Below are 11,149 nucleotides of genomic sequence, written 5' to 3' on the forward strand. Positions count from 1 at the left end.
ACCCACATTCACACATAAGTTTGACTGTTTCTGTTAGAACGTTTCACGTTTTGGAATACCTGCTCTGTAGTATTCTCTTTTGGTTTATAAGTAAATGTTCTTACTACACTATTAATGTGTATGTGTCCTCTATACTTCTATGGCTCTCAATAGATTCAGTGGTTGGAGTTGGGTTAATACTCATTGACATGTATTTTGTAGTTTATTTTGATACACTTAAAATGAAGGTATTTTGTATTTTATTTTAAAATACATTTTGATGTATCTTTGCCCAACCCTGCCTGCCACATACTGTTAAAGATCATTTTGACTATCTTAACAGAAGTATAATAGTTGACATTTAAATTTTGCTGTTATGTTTTTTTTTTTTTTTTGGGACCAGTGAGTGAATCATTTCATCATTAAAACAATTTCCCCCACCTCTACTAAAATTATAAATGAGCTGTTGTCAGTTCAACTCTTCATGCCATCATTATCCTTTTGTGATACCGGCTCTTGTACAGACAACTTGATACCTTTTTGGCTTTTTTTGTACTGGCCATTATTTTATCAGTTTACATAATTAAATGTCAGTCCTGCTGCAGAAAGACTCGTTTCTCTTTCTAACCACATCTTAATGTTATTAGCGCTTCATAACAGAACTGATAGGGGAATACTCACTTTTTTTGTTCTTTGCATGAGTGAGTAATTATACTTATTTATAATATAAGTATAATTGCATAACCTTAAACTGTCTGTCCACTGTATCTTTCCTACCTATGACGTTTTTTTTTTAAATAATCTACTCCATCTAGGTTATCCATCTGTTTGTATTTGAATCTTCAAAATTTTCCTCCTCTTTTACTGTTTCCTAACGGTTTTATTTTTTATTCCACAGAAGACACAACAAATGCAAGTAGCCTACATGTAAGTATAATTTTTTTGGCTACAGTAATATGGCTTCAGGAGATTTGGAATATAGAGCACAATTCTGATTATAAGATACCTTTGTGATCAGTTTTATTTTTTTTATTTGCTGTAGAGTTAACAGGTCATGTTGAATGATAAATATATAGAACACAATTAGTCACACTGTACTGAAATACAGATGTCTGTAAAGAAAGCATTGCTACTTTTCTCTCTTAAACAGCCATATTGGTGTATCCATAAAATCAAACAATCATAATTAAATTTTTTGGTTGAACTGTTCCATTTAAGATCATTTTAATAATTGTGTCTGTGATAAAACTGCAGGAATATATATTGCTATGTGCTCTTCACTCTGAGTGGAATCTGGTTATAAATACCTCTTCACCAGGAAATATCAGGCACCTCAGAACATGGGCAAATAGAAGCTGTTTTCTATCAGTGTAACAGTGAGTTTTTCTTAATGGACATACATCACATTATTGTTCTGAGGATGGGACTTTTAAACAAGATCTGCTTGTGCTTGTGCTTTTGCTACATGATGAGGTCCAAACTCGGTCCTAGAGGGCCGGTGTCCTCAAGAGTTTAGCTCCAACCCCAATTAAACACACCTGAACCAGCTAATCAAGCTCTTACTATATATATATATATATACATACATACAGTAAAGTGTATATTTTGTCATATGCATTTTATTGTTCCCCATTTGAGTGTGTAAATTGATACTATTCAATAATAATAATTAAAAAAAAAACTGTTAAAAAAAATTACATCAGCAGATTCGGACCATTCGCGATAGAAAAGCGGCGCTTTCACGTTATTTTATTACAACTGTGAAATTACAAACAAAAAATACACATTCTGAGACATGAACTGAAATTAATTGTGAATTTTATTAAAAAATGCACGTGAACTCAAGTCAGAAAGGTCTAATAATACAAATTCAACACATCTTTGTAGGAACGAGAGTGTCCATGTTGTTTTCACATTCCGACTTAAAAGCACAACTCGGGAAATTAGAGCATTTGAGGAGCGCGAAATGCAGTAATTACACTTGCTCTGATGACAGCAGGTAGCCTTCCGTTAACTAAGCGAAACATGCTTAAATTAAAATGCCTAAAGCTAAACCTCCCTTGTATTCACATTTCAAAACCTGTTGTCCAACAAAAGAGAAAATTATAACCTTTTTACTCCACACCAGTCACATGCTTCCTTTTGTGATCTGATGAGGCTTGTGTCCACTCCTTTAAACATTCTAATATTGTATATAATTTTGCCGCTCTCAGGATGCGGTGTATTTTTAAATATTTTTGAATGAGCGTTTGCGCTGTTTACTTTCACTTTCGATTTCGCGATCACACGCACTCTGTGTAAAGGGAGCACATCTTACAAGATCAGATATTTGTCAATGAGCTCAGAATCTGTTGAGCAGCAAATACTCCAGCATGGTCTTGTCAGTCATCTCTCCTTATTCTCGACCTGTGATCAGTCAAAGCTGACTCCGGTAGCTCTTGGATGCAGGGTTGCCAAGTCCGAGTTTTTTTTCCACAGAATTGGGCTAGTTTTAAACTGTTGCCATGGATTGATTTTCCCAAGTGGGTTAAAGGTTTTAAATATTGCATAAATTACACTTGACTGAAATGCTTGTATTGAAACATTCTGCATTCTACCTATGATAAAACTTTCATGGACTTCTACATTAACTGTTCCCTCCTGGTGGAATGACCTTCCCAGCTCAATCCAAGCAGCTGAGTCCTTGATAATTTCAAGAAACATCTGAAAACACATCTCTTTCATCTTCATTTGACCCTCTAACTCTAGCACTCTCTATTCTAATGCTACTTCTAATTTTATCTGCTTGTTTTTTTTTTATTAAAAAACTTGACCCTCTAGCATTTGCACTCTCTATTCTATTTCTATTCTAATGGACAATCCATCATTTTTTGGGGGGATTTTTTATTTATTTATTTATTTATTTTTGAAGTTTAGGCACCGGAACCGTTTTAAAAGTATCGATTTGGCACCGGTATCCAAAAAACCCCAAGTGATACCCAACCCTACTAAAAAGACATACTACCACAACAATATTAACAATTCGTCTAACTCTCGCATGCTCTTTAAAACATTAGCTTCCCTCCTTTGTCCTCCTCCTCCTCACCCTCCTTCATCAACTCTAATGGCTGATGACTTTGCCACATTGTTCATTAATAATATTACAACCATCAGTACACAATTCTCCATATCACAAACTGTCAAACACATCTTACCAGCAAACATACACTCGCTCATGTCCTTTTCTCCACTCTCAGAGGCAGAAGAAAGGCCTTTCTCACACAGAACAACCTTCTGGACAGCAACCAGTTTGGCTTGAGAAGTGGACATTCAACCGAAACTGCCCTGCTCTCGGTCGTTGAAGCCCTAAGACTGGCAAGACCAGCTTCTAAATCTTCAATACTTATCTTGCTGGATCTGTCTGCTGCTTTTGACATGGTTAACCACAAGATCCTCCTGTCAACCCTCATGGCAAAGGGCATCTCAGGAACTGCACTCCAGTGGTTCGACTCTTACCTCTCAGATAGGTCCTTCAAGGTATCTTGGAGGAGTGCATTGTCCAAGCCGCAACATCTAGATACTGGGGTGCCTCAGGGCTCAGGTCTTGGACCACATCTTTTCACCACCTTAGGAATATAGCCAGACTCCGTCCCACACTCACCTTACATGACGGTGAGAAACTCGTTCACGCATTTGTCTCCTCCAGACTGGACTACTGTAACGGTCTTCTCATCGGGATCTCTGGCAAGAGCATCCAGAAACTCCAGCACATACAGAACAGTGCCGCTAGGATCCTGATGAGAGTGCGTAAATATGAACACATCACACCAATTCTTCAATCATTACACTGGTTTCCCATTTCCGCCCGGATTGAATACAAAGTCTCCTTCCTCACACATCAGTGCATCCATGGCAATGCTCCCACTTACCTTAAAGAACTCCTCACTCCACAGATCTCAGCACATTCTCTCCGCTCCTCAAACACTCATCATCTCCTCCCCCCTAGGACTAAGACCCGCACCATTGGGGACCGAGCCCTCTGTGCCGCCGCCCCTCGCCTGTGGAATGCCCTCACTGAACATCTAAGGGCTGATAGTTTAAAAAAGGGTCTAAAAACCTTTCTTTTTAAAAAGTCTTTTAATGTTTAAACTTCTATTAATGTTTAAATTTCTGTGTTAATTTTTAATTGCTCTAATTGCTCTATTATGACTCTTTTGTAGCACTTTGAGATTTTCTTTTAAATGTACACATACTGGTAAAAAAAAAATGTATAGCCTGAATGCACTGCAAGTCGCTTTGGATAAAAGCGTCTGCTAAATGCATAAATGTAAATGTAAATGTAAAGTGCTTTATAAATAAAATGCATTATTATTATTATTATTATTACTTCTCTTCTCTATCCACATGGCATCACTATGTTCTGTCATTTAGAAACATGGCTTTTCATATCACTGCTATGCTGATGACACTCAACTCTACCTCTCATTCCATCCTGATGATCCAATGATGGCTGCTTGAATCTCAGCATGTCTAACAGTCAATTCTTACTGGATGTAGAACCATCACCTTCAACTCAACCTTGCCAAGACAGAACTGCTTGTGATTTCAGCCAACCCAATACTTCATCACCATTTCTCCATCCAGCTGGGTGCATTAAACATAACACCTTCCAGGACAGCCAGAAACCTTGGAGTCGTGATAGATGATCAGCTGAATTTCACAGACATTATTGTTAAAACTGCCTGGTCCTGCATATTTGCCTTATACAACATTAGGAAGATCAGGCCTTTTCTATCGGATCATGCTACACAACTCCTTGTTCAAGCTCTTGCTCTGTCCAGGCTGGACTTGTGTCATGCTCACTTGGCATGTCTTCCAGCCATTTCTAACAAACCTCTGCAGCTAATCCAGAATGCAGCAAATAGAGTAGTCTTTACCGAGATGAAAAAAGTGCATGTCATCTCATCTCATCTCACTGCACTGGCTTTCAGTTGTGGCTCTCATCAAGTTCAAGCCATTGGTGTTTGCGTACAAAGCAGCCAGGGGCTCCACACCTTCCTACCTCTGCTCACTCTTACGAGTCTATCCCCTCCAGAAACCTGTGGACAAACGAGCGACGCCTCGTGGTCCCATTGCAGAGAGGCACAAAATCTCTCTCAAGGATGTTTTCTTTCACTGTTCCTCGCTGGTGTAATAATGTACCTAACTTCATCCGGACATTGTGAGGAATCCCTCACAAGCGTCAAGAAACAACTGAATAGTCACCTCTTCCATGATCTTCAAACTGGCTCCTCCATAAAAATAAAAAATTCTCTCAATTTTTCTGTGCTATTATTTTCCCTTAATATCTTCCTGTCTTTGCTTTTATTATTTTGAACGATGACTGAAAACTTGTATAACGGGCATTTCTTGTTTACTGCCATCTTATGATGAATCACTTGTTGTTTTTGGCATCTGCCAAATGAATAAATGTAAATATAAATGTAACTAGCTTCTAGAATTTATTTAATTTAATTTTTTTCCAAATTATGTCAAACTATGAATGTGATAGACATTTATTGTGTTGGATTGCAGTTTGTGTTTTGTTTTGCATTTAGCATCATAAAGTAGAATTAAGGAGCAGTGCATAAAGTTTGAATTTACATAAAGTTCTAATTGTCAGAGTTAATCATGCATAACCCACTTGGCAAAAGTTTATTTTACTGCTATCTGAGAACACTTACCTGACATGAAATATCTCCCTCTTCAGAAGGGTCTGTGTGTGATGGGATATGCCTTGGAAAACAAATGTAAGTTTGATGCATTCTTGAATCCAACTCTATTCATACTCTACAATCCAAATGATTTATCTGTAAAAATGATTTAAAACAACTCCTGAAGTTAAAAAAGTACTCATATAAATTAACATTGACCCAGAATGCTGCAATGTTGCATCAAATGAGACTGTAAATTCATGATAACAAATTAGTTCATTTAAATGAACATTAGCATTTTACTAAGTAGAATTAAATAATTTAAAAGTGTTACCGTTGCCTTAATTGTTAGCTTCTAGACATATACTGAGTAAATATACAGTTTTATGAACTATGAAAACACTTACTATAGGTGTACCGTAGTGATTCAGGACAAGCCAAAAACACGGTTTGGAAAATGGATTCATGGTGTACTCGCTTATTATATACATTTTGTAAATTTTTATCTGCAAACAAAGCCAAATTATTATGTTGCCATGTACACTTCTCATATAAACTTTTTTTTTCTGTGAGAAACAAATCAAAGACGTATTCACTGATTATCTTGCCTTCCATTCTTGAGTCAAATCCTGTTCAAACTTCCGCACATTCAACACTGAATAAACTGCTTTGTGTGGGTCTGTTTATCTTGAAGCTATCCTGCTGTTTGCCTATGATGACATATTTATGTGAGCTATTAAATGTAGTCAGTAGGGAATGTTGTTATGGGTAGGAATCATTTACACTACTTGGCCTATATGCACTTGCGTTGTTCATTTACTGATCTTTATCAAACTGATAGTTTCTTGGACTTGGCTTCTGATTTGTCAATACAATGCTTAAATACACAATATTTGCACAGCTATGAGCCACAAGAATCGTACTGAATGGATTTGCTTAATAACATAATATTTGTTAAGGCACTTGACGTAGGCTATATTTTATTCATTTTGAGACTTTCAGCTTCGGTAGCCTAATACTCAAACATCCGTGTTTTTATAACAGTAAAAGTTCCTTATTACATTTCTTCTTAAATATTATTATTATTAGATTTAACAAAAAAAGGTTTTCATTATTACATAAAACTTTGTCATTCTTAGATGTTACGTCATTATGACATTATTAATATTCATAATTAAGTTTCTCGTTATTATGATTTACAGAATCATATTTTATACTCCATTGTGGCGAAAATCCGCTGCCATAAACCATAATAAACCTTCAAGTCGTAAAGTGACGTTTCAGAATCGGTAACGGACATTAGTCACCCTTCTCGTAACGGAAGCTTCCCACCCTCTCAAATCTATGACGCATTCGTAACGCCCTCCTCGTCCTCAGACGGAAATTACTTCATGAGAAGCAAGTGTTGATCTCCACCCTTACCTTTTCCTGGTAGTTAAACTGGTCTTTATGTGCCTCAGTCTGAATCCAGCACTGAACACCGAGAAATCTTCTAAAAACACCCGAAGGTAAGGTTGCTTAAAACAAGGATTTAATTTTCGCTTCTCTGTGTATAGATCAGCCTATCTACCACAAGGTCCTCGACATTTTTAAAATAAATTATCCCCCCAAAAAATGTATTATATATATATATGACTACATTAATTTTATGTGAAATTATTTGTTATTTCACAATGGTATTTTACGTGTGTCGAGTTAGATTAGGGTTTCTGTTATCGACTATTAAATTAACAGATGAAGCCAGTGTCCAATGGCCATTACGCCCTTCATGCGCGCTGCGTAACAGTTAAGTTACCACATTATTTTGGCGTAACGTTAACGAATAGCCTTATAAGAAAATTAAATGAAGCTTGGTTGGTTAACTAAGCCTGTTATTTTGCATTCGTTCAAAGCATGTGTAAGTTGTCTAATAATGTGGCATGTAATTTTAAACCCCATCTTGATTGTTATGCTAGCTGCTAACAGCTTTTTCTCATGTGAATCCCTCGTTTCTTTTCTTTTTTTTGTTTGTTTGTTGTTGTACTGAATGTGTTGACTTAATTATTTAAAAAGTACACATTTTAAAAGCGCATTTCCTTACGCTAAGATGTCTTTATATTTGTTAGTTGCGAAAAAACAAATAACATTGGCCTTGTTTGGAGCTGGCATTCACCGACATAAACAAGATGGGCTGTAAGGTGCTGTGTCCCCGTGTTGCTCTCCTTGCTTATCTTATGATCTGTGAACATGTCCGAGGTGAGTATCTATCTATCTATCTATCTATCGTTAATGAATTTTAACTACGATTACTACGACACTTAAAGCTTTGTGGCTTTTGGTGTGTGTGTGTGTGTGTGTGTGTTAGCATTAAGATATTCTGAATGCTAGTGTAGAAAATTAACTAATCAGATATACGGATTTAACATTTACAGTCTCTGTCTAACGGCAATACCATACAAAAATATTCATGACACATAAACAGGGTTGCCAGAACTCACTAGAAAAACAAGCCCACATTAAGCCACTTAAGGTTTTTGTTTTCCCAGGAAACAGGCTTGAATAGTGTATCCATTTTTTTCCTACACCCTATGACGCTTTCAGTGAATTATGTGAGTAACTTCCACAGATTAAACAATCAGATACTGACAATAAACTTGTTTAATGATTAGCTCTAATAATAAGCATTTACAAAATGGGAGATTCTTAGTACATTCCAGTGAATTATTTGTGGGATATTGTTCATTAAATCATGATAGCAGACCATGGGCACAGTGTCTTTTTTTTGTCTTTCATATTGTTACAGCAGAAAAGTAAAAGAAAATAATTAGATTGACGGAACACAGAGAACTTAAAAGAGGTTTTGAAACTGATATTCTTGTGATATCTACATATAAATGGGGTGTATCTACGTATGATAGATAAAAATAAAGAATGACGGAGAACATATAGCTCATTCAGTCAATCTGACAAATGAGGATTATTTGCTGCCCATATGTTTAAAAACGCAGTAAGACATTCCCTCAGACAAAGGTGGATAACATATTTCTATTCTAAGAATTGTGTGGTGCTGTAATATAATATTAAGAAAGGGGACTTTGTGTTTTCTGTAAACTGTGTATAGCCTCGTAGCATAATGTTGATACTAGAAACTAATAATGCTTTGCAAACAGAAAAGTTTTAGCTTAATGCTTGATCCTAATCGGGGTCGCAGCATGCCGCTACTGTACACAGAAATAACCAAAATCTTCACTGGTAAACATGGTACATGCACATGACTTCCATTTGCTTTTGATCATGAAATGGATGCATAAACCCAAAAGTAATTTTAGCATTTAAATGAGCCTGCATTGGTGTCCTTGCAATAATTTCAGGACAGATTTAATCGTGACCTTAACCAGCAGATGTGTTTTTGTCCCAAGTTCACAAATATTTATGTAACCTTAATACATTTTGCAATGATCACAGTGATAAAACTGTATGAAAACTTCTGCACATGATTTGCTCAGTTGTAGTTCGCACCATTGTGTGTAGCATTAGACACAGTTGTGTTTTTACCCAAAAGCTACTTTGGCTCTTTCAAATACTAAAACTAAAGTTTACAAGTTTTGAAAACAATTTATATTTCTATGTTTAAAGGGGGGGGGGGGCTTGATAAAGTATGAGCAACATGAAAAAAAAAAAAGTAAAAACTGTTAATAAACATTAATTAGCTGATCCCATTCAAGCATTGTAATTTAATTTCAACTGCACGTCTTACTCGAGTAAGTAATACTAATTTACTATTGTTTAAAAAGATAATCACCTCCTAGTAATGTTTTTTGTTTTACCAAATATAAGAATAGAATGGAGCAGAAGTTGTACTAATAATAATAATTATGATGATCAAAATAGTACTGTGTCAGATTACTGTAACACATATGTTTTGTTTATTTCCACAGCGGAATGTACGCAGCCTTCTTTTGCATCAAGAAATGTCATTTTATCAGCAAACCATCTCTCGACTCAAATTTTCCTAGTTGGATCCACTGTAACATTTGAGTGCATGATTGGACACAAACCAGTTGACTTAAAAGCATCTAGATCAGTTACCTGTGAGGGAAACCAGTGGACAAGTCTGGAACTCAGTTGCACAAGTAAGTACTGTCATTAAATATTAAGTAATGTACATTTGTAAATTCCTTTAAAATGCCTTTGAACATTGTATTTTAAAAGGTCTAATTTAGATATGTGAAAGGATGTATGGTATAGTTCAAGAAGTCTTTAAATCGCTCATAGTGGTTTTGCCAGTGACGGCAAGAATAAATCCCTGTATCATGTAATGAAGCAACACTAAAGATGATTTTTCATTATTTTCGACAGTATTTGAAGAACACAAATTCTAAATCAATCAATATCTTGTATACATTACAGGAAAATCCTGTGGAAGTCTTGCAGATTTCCTTAATGGGAGATATGATATGACTGGGAATTTATTTGGCGACACGGCTAAACCAGTTTGTGACAAAGGGTAAGTGAAGTCACTTTCTTTGTGGTGGATTAAGTGTTTTAAACCATGTGGAATTTAGATTTGCTGTGTTTGTTGAGTATTTGGTAAGAGGAGAATCATTGCTTTCAGACACATGTTAGCAGGTAAGGAAACAACAAGAACATGCCGAGATCAGGGATGGGATGGCCGAGATCCTCTCTGTGAATGTATGTTAGTTCTTCCATTTGAATGAAATATAATATTGAAGAGCACAAAACCATTCCCAATTTGTATTAAAAGATTTTTTTTTTTTTGTCCTGGAAATAAATACCTATTCATCTGGATATGTTTTTCTCTTTAGCGGTGAAATGTTCAGCACCTCCAGCCATAGAAAATGGGCAACTTGAAGATGAGCCTTTGGAGAGTTATGATTATTTAGAAGCAGTCTCCTATAGATGTAACAAAGGACTTAATCTTATAGGACAATCAACACTTCATTGTTCTGAGGATGGAACCTTTAAACCAGATCCGCCTAAATGTTTTGGTAAGTTATGGTTAAAATGCCAGTCATGAGATGAAGGAAAAAAAAGTTTCTTCCTGTTAATGAATAAAATATTTAATGATCAGTACTATTCTTTTACATAAACATTTTTTCTTTCCTTTTTTTCCCAGATGGGTGTCCAACGCCTACAATTCCTAATGCAAAAAGAATCGATGGAAAATCACCCCCCTACAAACTGGGTAACTTTATAGTGTACAAATGTGAAGATGGCTATAAACTGGAAGGAGTTGCTTCTATTTCGTGTAGAGAAAATGGATGGAGCCCTGAACCACCACGATGCATTGGTAAGATTGAAATGATTTCTTTTATTAATGTATGACTGCAATTTGTAAAGGAACAGTTCACCCAGAATGAAAGTTGTCATATACTTACTTGTGTTGTTTGTTGAGGAAGTCTTCGTGAGCTATAGTGAGTTTGTTAGGAATATTTGGCTGAGATACAACTATTGGAAAATCTGGAATCTGAGGGTGCAAAAAAAATCAAAAATCAAAA

At 35.9% G+C, this 11,149-nt stretch overlaps 1 protein-coding gene across 3 annotated transcripts in view; it reads left to right on the top strand.

Annotated features, from left to right (window-relative positions):
• Window positions 1–7,060: 7,060 nt before the first annotated feature.
• Window positions 7,061–11,149, top strand: part of LOC107695837 (membrane cofactor protein-like) — a 9,287-nt gene continuing 5,198 nt past the window's right edge. For all 3 annotated transcript variants that reach the window (XM_016495911.1, XM_016495910.1, XM_016495912.1), the window contains exons 1-7: window positions 7,061–7,159; window positions 7,757–7,886; window positions 9,569–9,763; window positions 10,041–10,137; window positions 10,246–10,322; window positions 10,457–10,639; window positions 10,768–10,941. In XM_016495911.1, coding sequence (XP_016351397.1) covers window positions 7,817–7,886; window positions 9,569–9,763; window positions 10,041–10,137; window positions 10,246–10,322; window positions 10,457–10,639; window positions 10,768–10,941 — 796 coding nt within the window. In that variant the 5' untranslated portion in view covers window positions 7,061–7,159; window positions 7,757–7,816. The remainder of the gene's footprint in view (window positions 7,160–7,756; window positions 7,887–9,568; window positions 9,764–10,040; window positions 10,138–10,245; window positions 10,323–10,456; window positions 10,640–10,767; window positions 10,942–11,149) is intronic.

This window comes from Sinocyclocheilus anshuiensis, unplaced genomic scaffold (assembly GCF_001515605.1).
Source record: "Sinocyclocheilus anshuiensis isolate Anshui unplaced genomic scaffold, SAMN03320099.WGS_v1.1 scaffold234, whole genome shotgun sequence".
Taxonomy (NCBI): domain Eukaryota; kingdom Metazoa; phylum Chordata; class Actinopteri; order Cypriniformes; family Cyprinidae; genus Sinocyclocheilus; species Sinocyclocheilus anshuiensis.